This window comes from Callithrix jacchus, chromosome 10, assembly GCF_049354715.1.
Source record: "Callithrix jacchus isolate 240 chromosome 10, calJac240_pri, whole genome shotgun sequence".
In the NCBI taxonomy this organism is placed as follows: domain Eukaryota; kingdom Metazoa; phylum Chordata; class Mammalia; order Primates; family Cebidae; genus Callithrix; species Callithrix jacchus.
The window spans coordinates 66,565,883-66,579,438 of NC_133511.1; the positions used below are offsets into that span (position 1 = coordinate 66,565,883).

Here is a 13,556-nt window from a genome sequence, read left to right on the forward strand (position 1 = left end):
AAGAGCTTCATATTAGGACTCTGCTTGTGATCCTGGTTAAGTTTTAATACTTTTTTTAATAGAATCCCAAAACAAAAGAGCAGATTGAAAACCTGTTACGTAATGGGATGAACAAGGAGCTGCGAGATCGTCTTTGTTGCCGAATGACTTTTGGGACCGCAGGACTTCGCTCTGCCATGGGGGCAGGGTTTTGCTATATTAATGACCTTACAGTAATACAGTCAACACAGGTAAGTATTATAAAGTATTTAGAGTGTATTTCTAGCTGGGCATGGTGGCTCGGGCCTGTAATCCCAGCACTTTAAGAGGCCACGGTGGGCGGATCATGAGATCAGGAGATCGAGACCATCCTGGGCAACATGGTGAAACCCTGTCTCTACTAAAAATACAAAAATTAGCTGGGCATGGCGGCACATGCCTATAGACCCAGCTACTTGGGAGGCTGAGGCAGGAGAATTGCTTGTACCCAGGAGGCGGAGGTTGCAATGAGCCAAGATCATGCCACTGCACTCTAGCCTGGTGACAGAGCAAGACTCTGTCTCAAAAAGAAAAAAATAAGAGTGTACTTTTTCTCAGTCTGGTTTTTTTGTTTGTTTGTTTTGTTTTATAAATTAGGTAATGCCTTTCTAAACACACACACCACACAAAGCTTTATTTCCTAGACATTACTCTTATGTAAGTAAAAACTGTAGACTCAATTCTGACCTTTAGTCTTGCTCAAGATTTAGAAGTCATTTATATATTTTCAGGGTCACTGACTGACTTTCTGATTGAGAGTTATTTTGGTTACCATTTTTAACTTCTTGACAATGTTACTTTGCATTTGAAAACAAGAAATGTATATTGGCATATCCAGTTAATACAAAGAAACAAACTTAGAAGAAAATAATTACTTATTTTGGTATATGGCCATTCTTAAAGGTTAACCAGAGTATTTGGAAAATTTAGTTGAAAATATTTTTGTTTATTATGATTTTCTATATCCATATGAGAGATAATTGTATAATATACAATTCATTTTATTTCTCTCCATAGTTATGCTGCTTACTCTAGAAACAAATGGCTTCTCTTCACAGTGAATCATCCTGTTTCAAATAACTACACTTTTGAGGCCAATAATGTATTTAGCATATACTAAAAATAGTTCTGGGCTAGAGAATTGTTCAGTAGACATAATTCTAATTGATACTCCCAAGTAGTAAATCATCTTTAGCCTTATTCTGAGATAATTCTCTAAAGCCAAGGGCTAATGCAGGGGTGAGAGAGAAGGAATGACGGGATTGCTGGATAGGTAGGATACCTGCCACCTCCTTACCCACCCCACCCCCATTCCTCAACCAGAGATGCTTTAGTTCATTCTTTTCTTAGACATTTCGTCTCTTTATAAGCTTTCATTCAAAGTGAAGATTTCTTGACTTTACAAAGAGAGGTGGGGGAGGTGTTTGAAAATCAATTTCTATAGAAGTGCAAACTTTTACTGGATTTGGGATTCCATTGTGTGAAGTGGAAAAGTCACATGGAATCTGATTCTTAAGTACTAGCCCTTTTCAGACTTCATAGGTTGGTGCAAAAGTAATTGCAGTTTTGGCCTTTTTTTTTTTTTTTAATGGTAAAAACTACAATTACTTTTCCACCAACCAATATATATAGAGAAATAAGATGGATTCTGACAGCAGAGAATAATATGAGGGTCTGTGAGATTTTAGGATAGTATCATCATTAGAAATAAGTTGTTGAATCTAGCTGATATGCTAAGCATGCACGCACTCATAGCTTATAGATTGGGAAAATTAATTGTACTTGAGAGAATCAGGTACCAGAAGTCACTGGGGCTTTGTCTGGTGCTACCACATACTTATTTAGCAGTGTCTGCCATATAATAGGTCTTCAATAAATTAGTATAACTTAGTTTTAGTTGAATGAATGGCCTTGGGCAAGACATTACATGGAGGTTTAATCTTTTTAAAGAGTCTTCTCTTTTTAGAAGAGATATTGAAAGAGACCAAATTAGAAATGATGTCTGCATTTCTTTCTTTTCAGGGTTGTTATGATTAAATGTCCCATCTTTTTGTGGAACTAATTTTAAAGGAATGTAATAATATAAAATGTTAAAAAATATTATTTTTAGATATTAAAGTATTAAAATTAGCAAATCATTCATAAGATAGCTAAGTGGTTTTAGTTTGTCATTGTGATGTTTTCAATATGAAATACTTCATTTCATTTTTTTGTCATCCATGACTGCAAATTTTCCTAGTCTATAATATTTTTTTCTGTGATATTTTAAAACCAAGAATTACAGATGGGACCAACCATCATAAGAAGTGTTCTAGTGAAGAACTGTGTTGCTGATTAAAAATGTTTGCATCATAAATAGGTCAAATCTTTTGATTGACTTCAATCATATGATTTAGCAAGAACTTAAGACAAAATTCTGTTCTCTAGAGCCTTGAGACAAGAAACAGTTTATGTTGGCTCTTCTAATCATTTTTTTTTAGCTTATTGATGTTTATGTTTCTTCTGTTTTTCCTAATGTTTTACTTATTGTATTGGATTTAATGGTTACTAAATCTGTATTTCCATGGTATTAAATGTGTCTGAAAATCCAGGAAATGTTGTATTGCTCCCACACTGGTAAACATGGGCATAAAGGCAGAAAAGCTACTTCCCTGGGAGCCAATATACTACACACCAAACATAAAAATAAGAGATTCTGAGTCATATGAAATGCAAGCATCCATTAGGACTAATCTTTTATGTTTATTTGCTTCAGGGGATGTACAAATACCTTGAGAGATGTTTCTCAGACTTCAAGCAGAGAGGCTTTGTGGTTGGGTATGACACTCGGGGTCAAGTAACTAGCAGCTGCAGCAGCCAGAGGTACAAAGTTAATTGTTTCAAAGATTAAGTTGAAATAGGATAAAACATATTTTTAAAATTTTTTTGTCCAACAGTAGGATTTCAGCAACAATAAACTGTCAGATAGACATGTGATCCCATGCTCAGAGCTGAAATAGAAGAAAAGTATTTCAAAGAAAAGCTTTAGATTTTACAGAAAGGAGTAAAAATTTAAAATATTTAGAGTTCATATTTAGAATGACATCCTAGATTATAACTTTAATATTTTGGCAAATGCACTGGGTAGGAGAATAATGTAGCTTATATTCTCTCATTATATGCCTATTTGATTAGTTTTATGGTATTTTCATAAATAGATAATCATGATGTAGTGATATCTTTCTTCAGGGAGTAATAATGCATACTGGGCTTATCAAAGTCTCTTAATTCACTTTTTCCATTCTTTTTGCCTTTTGCAGATTTTATTTCTTAGTAAAAGAGCCATCAAAAGATGAATGAGGGAAAAAGGGGAAACTGAAATATCAGTTCTGTTAATTTTTAAACTCTTTTTTTAAAAAAATCTTATTTATTTAAAATTTTCCAATTAGGGCATGAAGTTTAAATAATCAGTGATTATAAGAATAGGATATATTAGGCTATTCTTTATTCAGACTAATTATAATATGAAATATTTATGTAGAAGGTTGGTTTTTAAAAAGTATGGTAGGTGAAGGACTAGACTAAATGAAATGTTTCTTTTTTTAGGCTTGCTAAACTCACTGCTGCAGTCTTGCTGGCCAAAGATGTTCCTGTGTACCTTTTTTCAAGATATGTTCCTACACCTTTTGTAGTAAGTGTGTTGTGTTAGTGATCATACAGCTTGCTGTTCTTGAAAGATTTCTTAAACCAACTAGGATTCAAATCTTTTTCATGCTTGTAGTTCTGTATGGAGTGATATGAGGGACCAATGGAACGAAAACAAATTTTGCTTTGAGTTTATTTTCATTCAACAAACATTTGTTAAACTTAGCTAAGAACTTGATCTATAAAGGTTAGCAAGTCTACAGTTTCAGTGGAATATTTTAATACTCTTCTTTCAGAAATTGATTCATTGGGCAGACAAAAATGATGAAGGATAGATTCGAACACATTGTCTACGGGCTTGATCTGGGTGTGTGTGTGTGTGTGTGTGTATGTGTAAAAATGATCTTTTTAGTGACAGTAGGATTTACATTATAAGCAGAATCACAGTCTCAGCAAATGCCTAAGAACTGCTTGTCAAACCTGGACCCCAATGCAATGAAATCAGAAATAAAAAGCCCATAAATCCTACCATGTTTGAAATACAAAAAACACATTCATAATCTATTTGTGGATTAAGGAAGGTAACATAATGCAGATTAGAAATTACAGGCAGTCCTTGCTTTGCACAGTAAGGTGGGGCTATAAAGACAGCTGTACAAGCCAAAACCATGCCAAGTGATCTTAATCATCAGTGAGAAAAATCATCAGTTCCATGACCTTTAACATTTTTTTACCAAAACATTAGAAACATTCTTACTCTTGGTTAAAAATGTATAGGGAAAAGAAAAAAAATGGGAGGGGAAGATCCAAGATGGCCCTTTAGGAGCAGCTCAGGATTGCAGCTCCCAGTGAAAGCACAGAGGGTGAGTGGACGCTGCATTTCCAGACGGATCTTTATTGCCCACAGACCAGGAGAGTCCCAGGCGGAGGAGCCCCACGGGTCGCCAGCGCGGCTGTTTTGGCCGGCCAGCGCGGCTTCGGCCAGTGTGGCTGTTTTGCCGGCACTGCAGCGCAGTAGCTCTCCGTACAAAATACACTGGTCCGGTTGCCCTTTTAAGCTGGCAATTGGAGCTCCAGGAAGGCAGATTAGCCCATTCATCTGATTAAACTGGACTGAAACAGAGAGCCAGGCCAGGAGATTCCCAGGCAGCACCATTGTTTCAGCCAGCACAGTGGGTCTCCGCACGGGAAATCACACAGATCCCGGCGCCCTTTCAGCAGGCGACTAGAGCACCTGGGAGAGTCAGCTGTTCAACTTAAAAAAAAAATGGCAAAACTCATCTTTATTTAGTATCTTTTAATTTAAAACATTAAGAAACATTGATAACTAAAGTGCTTTATTTCTTCATAAAAAGAACTTATCAGGAGGCTGGAAGCAACAGCTCAGGTCTATAATCCCAGCGTTTTGGGAGCCAAGGCACACAGATCACCTGAGGTCAGGAGTTTGAGACCAGGCTGACAACACAGCAAAACCCTATCTCTACTAAAAATACAAAAATTAGCCAGACATTGTGGTACACATCTGTAATCCCAGCTACTCAGGAGGCTGCGGTACGAGAATTGCTTCATCCTGAGAGGCAGAGGTTGCAACCTGAGAGGCAAAGGTTGCTGTGAGCCAAGATCATGCCACTGTACTTCAGCCTGGGCAACAGAGCAAGACTCCATCTCAAATGAATAAATAAATAAAACTTATCAGGAGATAAACAGAGCTTGTTTCTTATTATTATAATTTATTTATATTACAAGCAAGCTTCTTTTCTGTGCCTTGGCAAATTGTTAATACACCTTTCTGAGTTTGGATTCATTTCCAGCATCTTATCCTTTGTTAATTTCAATGTCGTGAAATATCTCTGGGAGTTCCTTTAATGTGAAGGTTTTTTTTTTTTTTGTTGGTGTCACTTCCTCCAGGACATCTTCATCCTTCTCATCACAATCCTGTTCCTCATTTAATCCATGTGTCGACCTTCATTCACTACACTCCCCCGGTAGCATGTCTAAAGTCTCTTGAATGGCAGCAGTGTCAGCATTCCCACTTATTTTTTCTATAACTCCATTTATGTTCAATTCAAAGTTTTCTCTATTATTACCAATTTTTGCTTCTTTGCTGTACTTGCACCTTTGTTGGCCAGTTCCCACTTTCCATTATCCACTTTTGTAAACTGTCATGTGGGTTTATTACTGGGAGAAAAGGAGGCAATAGAGCCACATGTTTTGCAGTTTGTGTGAGCGCTAAATAACAGATGCTCAGTGACCGATCACTGACACACTTTTAAAGAGTGACATGATTGATCACTTATCATGATGTGGCTCTGTTATAAATATAGGGATGTGTGGACTGAGAGCTAGAAGCCAAGTGTATACTTGATGCAGATATGGTTAACATTACCATGGTAACTGAAATTTCAATGTGTTGTTGGGAGGCTGGTGCTATTTAACAAGAGCATAGTATCAGTAATTCATGTATAGGAACTGGCAAAGCAAGGACTACCTGTAAGTATTTAAAACTGTGCAATAATGAAAACAATACATAGCAAAAATTGTGGGATATAACTAAAGCCCTCCTTAGAAGGATATATATAGGCTAATTAATATACAAGGAAAAAAGATTTTAAAATAATGAGTTGACTTTCACTTAATATGTTTGTGTTAAAACAGAAGAAAGTCAAAAAAGAAAAGGAAGGATATATTATATTAAAGGTATGAGGAAAAATCAAGTAAAAAGAAAATAAAGAAGATATAAACAAAAGCAGTATTATACTATAATGCTTTTCCTGTTATTTAATCAAAGTTATTCTGATGTCAAATGTGTCAATAGCTAGGAAGCAAAAAGTAATTATGTTGTTATTAATTTTTGAGCCATATGCAGTTCGGAAGCTCAAAGCAGTTGCAGGTGTGATGATTACTGCTTCTCACAACCGCAAGGAAGACAATGGATACAAGGTAAACCTTGGATTCCTGACCTTTGCTTATCTTATAGTTCATCTCTTTTATTCAAATAATATGTGCCAAGTATGTTTTCTATACTGAAAAGCAGATGTAGACATTGGGAACAGAAAATTAAAAACACTGAGGCTGGTCCTCAAAGAATGTGTATCTCTAATAGCATTTTTTATTTCTCAATGTGTACAATTATAAAAATCTCTTCTTGGGGACTGCCAAGATGGCATGGTAGGAGCAAATCAGGATTGCAGCTCTCAGTGAAGATGCAGAGGATGAGTTCAATCCGCATTTCCAGACGGATCTTTGTTGCCCACAGAACGGGGAAATTCCCAGGTGTAGGAGAGACATGGGACGCCAGCGCAGCTGTTAAGCTCGCTTGGCTGCTTTGGCCGGTGTTGCAGTGAAGTGGCACTCCACACAGAACGCACTGGTCTGGATGCCCTGTTAAACTGGCAACCTGAGATGTGGGAGGGCAGATTAGCATATCCATCTGATTAAACGGGACTTCGACAGCGAGCCAGACCAGGAGATTACCGGGAAGAGATGTGTGAGCCAGCGTGGTGGGTCACTGCATGTGAAATCACACAGATCCTGGTGCCATATCAGCAGCCGACTGAAACACCTGGGAGAGAGTCAACCGTTCTACTTAAAAAAAAAAAAAAAAAAAAAAAAAAAGAGGGCTATGAGGCAGGGAGCCAGGTGAACAGGCTTGGCGGGTCCCACCCCCACAGGGACAAACAAAACGGTCATTCGAAACGCTCAGGGTTGAGAGTTTCACTGCGGGCACAGCTGAACCCAGGATGGTGCAGCTCAGGACAGTGCAGCTCGGTGGGGGAAGGGGCGTACGCCATTACCGAGGCATACTGCCCCTACTGAGGTACACTCCCATTGCTGACGCAGCCTGCCGTTGCTGAGGCAACCCGCCATAACAGAGAGATTCCGCCAACAAGGCAGAACCCGTGGCAGCAGGGCGGAGCCTCGACAGGCAAATAGTGACTAGACTGCCTCCTAGCTGGGCAGAAAGGTGCAACAGAGACTCACAAAGAAAGCCTTAACTCCCCAAGACAGAGCATCTGAGGAAAAAAAGCGGTTTTATGAGTTCTGCTGCAGCAGACTTAAACGTTCTGGCCTAACCACCCTGAATGATCAACGGAGCTCATAGCTCAGCACTTGAGCTCCTATAAAGTACAGACTGCCTCCTCAAGCAGCTTCCTGACCCTGTATATCCAAAGAGTCACCTGAAAAAGAACTAATCAGACTGACATTTGGCTGGCATCATTCTGGGACAAAGATAGCAGAAGAAGAAACTGGTAGCACCCCTCACTATTCCGCACTGCTACAGGTGTACCCCAGACAAGCAGGGCCTGGAGTGGACCTCAGCAGTCCTACAGCAGAGGGGCTAGACTGTTAGATGGAAAACAAAGTAACAGAAATACTTGATCATCAAGAATCTGGACGCCCACTCAGAGACCCAATCGAAAAGTCAGCAACTACTCAGACAACAGGTGGATAAACCCGCAAAGCTGGGAAGAAACCAGCACAAAAAGGAGTAAAACACCCAAAACCAAAACACCTCACCTCCCACAAAGGACCAAAACTCCTCACCAGCAAGGGAACAAAACTGGACGGAGAATGAGTATGATGAAATGACGGAATCAGACTTCAGAAGGTGGGTAATAAGAAACTTCTGTGAGCTAAAAGAACATGTTCTAAATCAATGCAAAGAAACTAAGAACCTTGAAAAAAGATTTGAGGAAATGATAACAAGAATGGATAACTTAGAGAGGAATATGAATGAATTGAAGGAGCTGAAAAACACAACACGAGAACTTCGCGAAGCATGCACAAGTTTCAACAGCCGAATTGACCAAGCAGAAGAAAGAATATCAGAAGTTGAAGATCAACTCAATGAAATAAAATGAGAAACCAAGATTAGAGAAAAAAGCGCAAAAAGGAATGAACAAAGTCTCCAAGAAATGTGGGACTATGTGAAGAGACCTAACCTACGTTTGATAGGTGTACCAGAATGTGATGAAGAGCATGAATCCAAACTGGAAAATACAATTCAGGATATCATTCAGGAAAATTTCCCCAACCTAGCAAGGCAGACCAATAGTCAAGTCCAGGAAATACAGAGAACACCTCAAAGATATTCCACAAGAAGAGCAACCCCAAGGCACATAATCGTCAGATTCAGCAGGGTTGAAATGAAGGAGAAAATACTAAGGGCAGCCAGAGAGAAAGGTCGGGTCACCCACAAAGGGAAGCCCATCAGACTCACAGCAGATCTCTCGGCAGAAACGCTACAAGCCAGAAGATAGTGGGGGCCAATATTCAACATCCTTAAAGAAAAGAACTTTCAATCCAGAATTTCATATCCAGCCAAACTGAGCGTCAGACGTGAAGGAAAAATAAAATCCTTTGCGAACAAGCAAGTACTCAGAGATTTTGTCACCACCAGGCCTGCTTTACAAGAGCTCCTGAAAGAGGCACTAAACATAGAAAGGAACAACCAGTACCAGCCACTCCAAAAACATACCAAATGCTAAAGAGCATCAACATAATGAAGAATCTATAACAATTAATGGGCAAAACAGCCAGCTAGCATCAAAATGTCAGTATCAAATTCACACATAACAATATTAACCCTAAATGTAAATGGGCTAAATGCACCAATCAAAAGACACAGACTGGCAAATTGGATAAAAAACCAAAACCCATCGATGTGCTGTATCCAGGAAACCCATCTCACATGCAAGGATACACAAAGGCTCAAAATAAAGGGATGGAGGAAGATTTACCAAGCAAACGGACAGCAAAAAAAAAAGCAGGAGTTGCAATTCTCATCTCTGATAAAATAGACTTTAAAGCAACAAAGATCAAAAGAGACAAAGAAGGTCATTACATAACGGTAAAAGGATCGATACAACAAGAAGGGCTAACGATACTAAATATATATGGACCCAATACAGGAGCACCCAGATATATAAGGCAAGTTCTTAACGACTTACAAAAAGACTTAGACTCCCACACAATAATAGTGGGAGACTTTAACACTCCACTGTCAATATTAGACAGATCGACCAGACAGAAAATCAACAAGGATATCCAGGGCTTGAACTCAGACCTGGAACAAGCAAACCTGATAGACATTTACAGAACTCTCCACCCCAAATCCACAGAATATACATTCTTCTCAGCGCAACATCACACCTACTCTAAAATTGACCACATAATTGGAAGTAAAGCACTCCTCAGCAAATGCAAAACAACTGAAATCATAACAGTCTCTCAGACCATAGTGCAATCAAACTAGAACTCAGAATTCAGAAACTAACTCAGAACCGCACAGCTTCATGGAAACTGAACAACTGGCTCTTGAATGTTGACTGGATAAACAATGAAATGAAGGCAGAAATAAAGAAGTTCTTCAAAACCAACGAGAACGAAGACACAACATACCAGAATCTCTGGGACACATTTAAAGCAGTCTTCAGAGGAAAATATATAGCAATAAGTGCCCATATGAGAAGAGTGGAGAGATCCAAAATTGACACCCTATCGTCAAAATTGAAAGAGCTAGAGGAGCAAGATCAAAAAAACTAAAAACCTAGCAGAAGACAAGAAATAACTAAGATCAGAGCAGAACTCAAGGAGATAGAGACACGAAAAACCCTTCAAAAAATCAATAAATCCAAGAGCTGGTTTTTTGAAAAGATCAATAAAATAGACAGACCAGTAGCCAGACTGATAAAAAAGAAAAGAGAGAAAACCAAATAGATGCAATAATAAACGATAAAGGGGAAATCACCACAGATTCCACAGAAATTCAAACCATCATCAGAGAATATTACAAACAACTCTATGCACATAAACTAGTAAACCTGGAAGAAATGGATACATTCCTGGACACCTGTGTCCTCCCAAGCGTAAACCAGGAGGAAGCCGAAACTATGAATAGACCAATAACAAGGTCAGAAGTCGAGGCAGCAATTAAGAGCCTACCACTCAAAAAAAGCCCAGGTCCAGAGGGGTTCACAGCCGAATTCTACCAGACGCACAAAGAGGAGCTGGTACCATTCCTTCTGAAACTATTCCAAATAATCCAAAAAGAGGGAATCCTTCCCAAATCATTTTATGAGACCAACATCATCCTGATACCAAAACCCGGCAGAGACTCAACAAGAAAAGAAAACTTCAGGCCAATATCCATGATGAACATAGATGCAAAAATCTTCAATAAAATACTGACAAACTGATTGCAACAGCACATCAAAAAACTTATCCATCATGATCAAGTAGGATTCATCCCAGGGATGCAAGGCTGGTTCAACATGCACAAGTCTATAAATGTAATTCACCACATAAACAGAACCAAAAACAAAAACCACATGATTATCTCAATTGACGCAGAGAAGGCATTTGACAAAATTCAACAGCCCTTTATGCTAAAAACCCTCAATAAACTCGGTATCGATGGAACGTATCTCAAAGTAATAAAAGCTATTTACGACAAACCAACAGCCAATATCATACTGAATGGGCAAAAACTAGAAGCATTCCCTTTGAAATCTGGCACTAGACAAGGATGCCCTCTTTCACCACTCCTGTTCAATATAGTACTGGAAGTTCTAGCCAGAGCAATCAGGCAAGAAAACGAAATAAAGGGTATTCAAATAGGAAAGGAGGAAGGCAAATTGTCTCTCTTTGCAGACGACATGATAGTATACCTAGAAGACCCCATCGCCTCAGCCCAAAATCTCCTGAAACTGAGAAGCAACTTCAGCAAAGTCTCAGGATACAAAATCAATGTGCAAAAAAATCACAAGCATTCCTACACACCAATAACAGACTTAAAGAGAGGCAAATCAAGGACAAACTGCCATTCACAATTGCTACAAAAAGAATAAAATATCTAGGAATACAACTTACAAGGAACGTAAGGGACCTCTTCAAAGAAAACTACAAACCACTGCTCAACAAAATAAGAGAGGACACAAACAGATGGAGAAACATTCCATGTTCATGGTTAGGAAGAATCAATATCGTGAAAATGGCCATACTGCCCAAAGTAATTTACAGAATCAGCGCTATCCCCATCAAGCTACCAATGACCTTCTTCACAGAACTGGAAAAAACCACCATGAACTTCATACGGAACCAAAAGAGAGCCCGCATAGCCAAGTCAATTCTAAGCAAAAAGAACACAGTGGGAGGCATCACACTACCAGACTTCAAACTATACTACAAGGCTACAGTAATCAAAACAGCATGGTACTGGTACCAAACAGAGATATAGACCAATGGAACAGAACAGAGGCATCGGAGGCAACACAACATATCTACAACCATACAATCTTTGATAAACCTGACAAAAACAAGCAACCACATTGAGATACCATCTCACGCCCGTTAGAATGGCGATGATTAAAAAATCTGCGGACAACAGATGCTGGAGAGGATGTGGAGAAATAGGAACACTTTTACACTGCTGGTGGGAGTGTAATTAGTTCAACCATTGTGGAAGACAGTGTGGTGATTCCTCAAGGCCTTAGAAATAGAAATTCCATTTGACCCAGCAATCCCATTACTGGGTATATATCCAAAGGACTATAAATTGTTCTACTATAAGGACACATGCCCACAAATGTTCATTGCAGGACTGTTTACAATAGCAAAGACCTGGAACCAACACAAATGCCCATCGATGATAGACTGGACTGGGAAAATGTGGCACATAATCACCATGGAATATTATGCAGCAATCAAAAACGATGAGTTCGTGTCCTTTTTAGGGACATGGATGAATCTGGAGAACATCATTCTCAGCAACGTGACACAAGAGCAGAAAATGAAATACCGCATATTCTCACTCATAGGCGGGTGATGAAAAAATGAGAACACAGGGACACAGGGAGGGGAGTACTACACACTGTGGTCTATTGGGGGGAATAGGGTAGGGACAGTGGTGGGGGGAGCTGGGGAGGGATAGCCTGGGGAGAAATGCCAAATGTGGGTGAAGGGGAGGAAGGCCGCAGAACACACTGCCATGTGTGTACCTATGCAACTATCTTGCATGTTCTGCACATGTTCCCCAAAACCTAAAATGCAAAAAAATAAAAAAATAAAAATGTCTTCTTTAGTTCTTTTATTTCTAATTGTCCTTGATTTCTCTATCCCTTCCTAAATCCATACTTTACCATTTCATAAGGTCACATTGTAGTGAGAACTTGAAAAATGGAGTTTTCAACAACAGAACCACAGGAATGGTACCTTATCCATACTCTCCTCTCCCTCTGACTTTCTGCTGGAGCTCCCTGTTGGCTATAAGATTCTACTTGATATATCAGCATCTGTGGCAGAAAGCAGAGTTGAGAAGGGTGAAAAGTGGCTCTAGAGGGGAAATAGAAGAATGCAGCACAGTACTGAACCACCGTTTGGGGCTTCTGGGTGGTTGATGAGTCTGCGTTCTTGTATTTGTTTTTCTTCTTGTGTTGAAGGACTCCAGACATACCAAGCTCTGTTTTACTGGCAGAAATTAGCGTTTCAGTCTTCCGGTCATGCCATTGCCCCCTTCTGTTCTCCAGCTTCTCCGATATAGCAAGCCCTTTTTCACCTCTGAGCCATTATAATTGTTTTGTCTTCTGCTTGGATTGCTCTTCCCCAAATCTTTCCAACTTGCTTCTTTTCTTTTCTTAAGATGGAGTCTCACTCTTTCAACCAGGCTGGAGTGCAGTGGCATGATCTCGGCTGACCATAACCTCCACCTTCCAGTTTCAAGCGATTCTCCTGCCTCAGCCTCCAAGTAGCTGGGATTACAGGTGCCTGCCACGACGTCTGGCTAATTTTTGTATTTTTAGTAGAGAAGGGGTTTCACCGTCTTGGCCAGGCTGGTCTCAAACTCCTGACCTTGTGATCCTCCCACCTCGGCCTCCCAAAGCGCTGGGATTACAGGCATGAGCCACCTTTGTGTT

At 39.5% G+C, this 13,556-nt stretch overlaps 1 protein-coding gene across 2 annotated transcripts in view; it reads left to right on the forward strand.

The window, feature by feature from the left end:
* The window catches only part of PGM2L1 (phosphoglucomutase 2 like 1), an 84,556-nt gene that overhangs the window by 41,738 nt on the left and 29,262 nt on the right, over positions 1-13,556 (forward strand). Inside the window, exons 2-5 of one of the 2 annotated variants that reach the window (XM_002754823.7) lie at positions 63-230; positions 2,774-2,880; positions 3,604-3,688; positions 6,499-6,582. In XM_002754823.7, coding sequence (XP_002754869.1) covers positions 63-230; positions 2,774-2,880; positions 3,604-3,688; positions 6,499-6,582 — 444 coding nt within the window. The remainder of the gene's footprint in view (positions 1-62; positions 231-2,773; positions 2,881-3,603; positions 3,689-6,498; positions 6,583-13,556) is intronic. The other variant, XM_009007440.5, reaches the window with a different exon arrangement.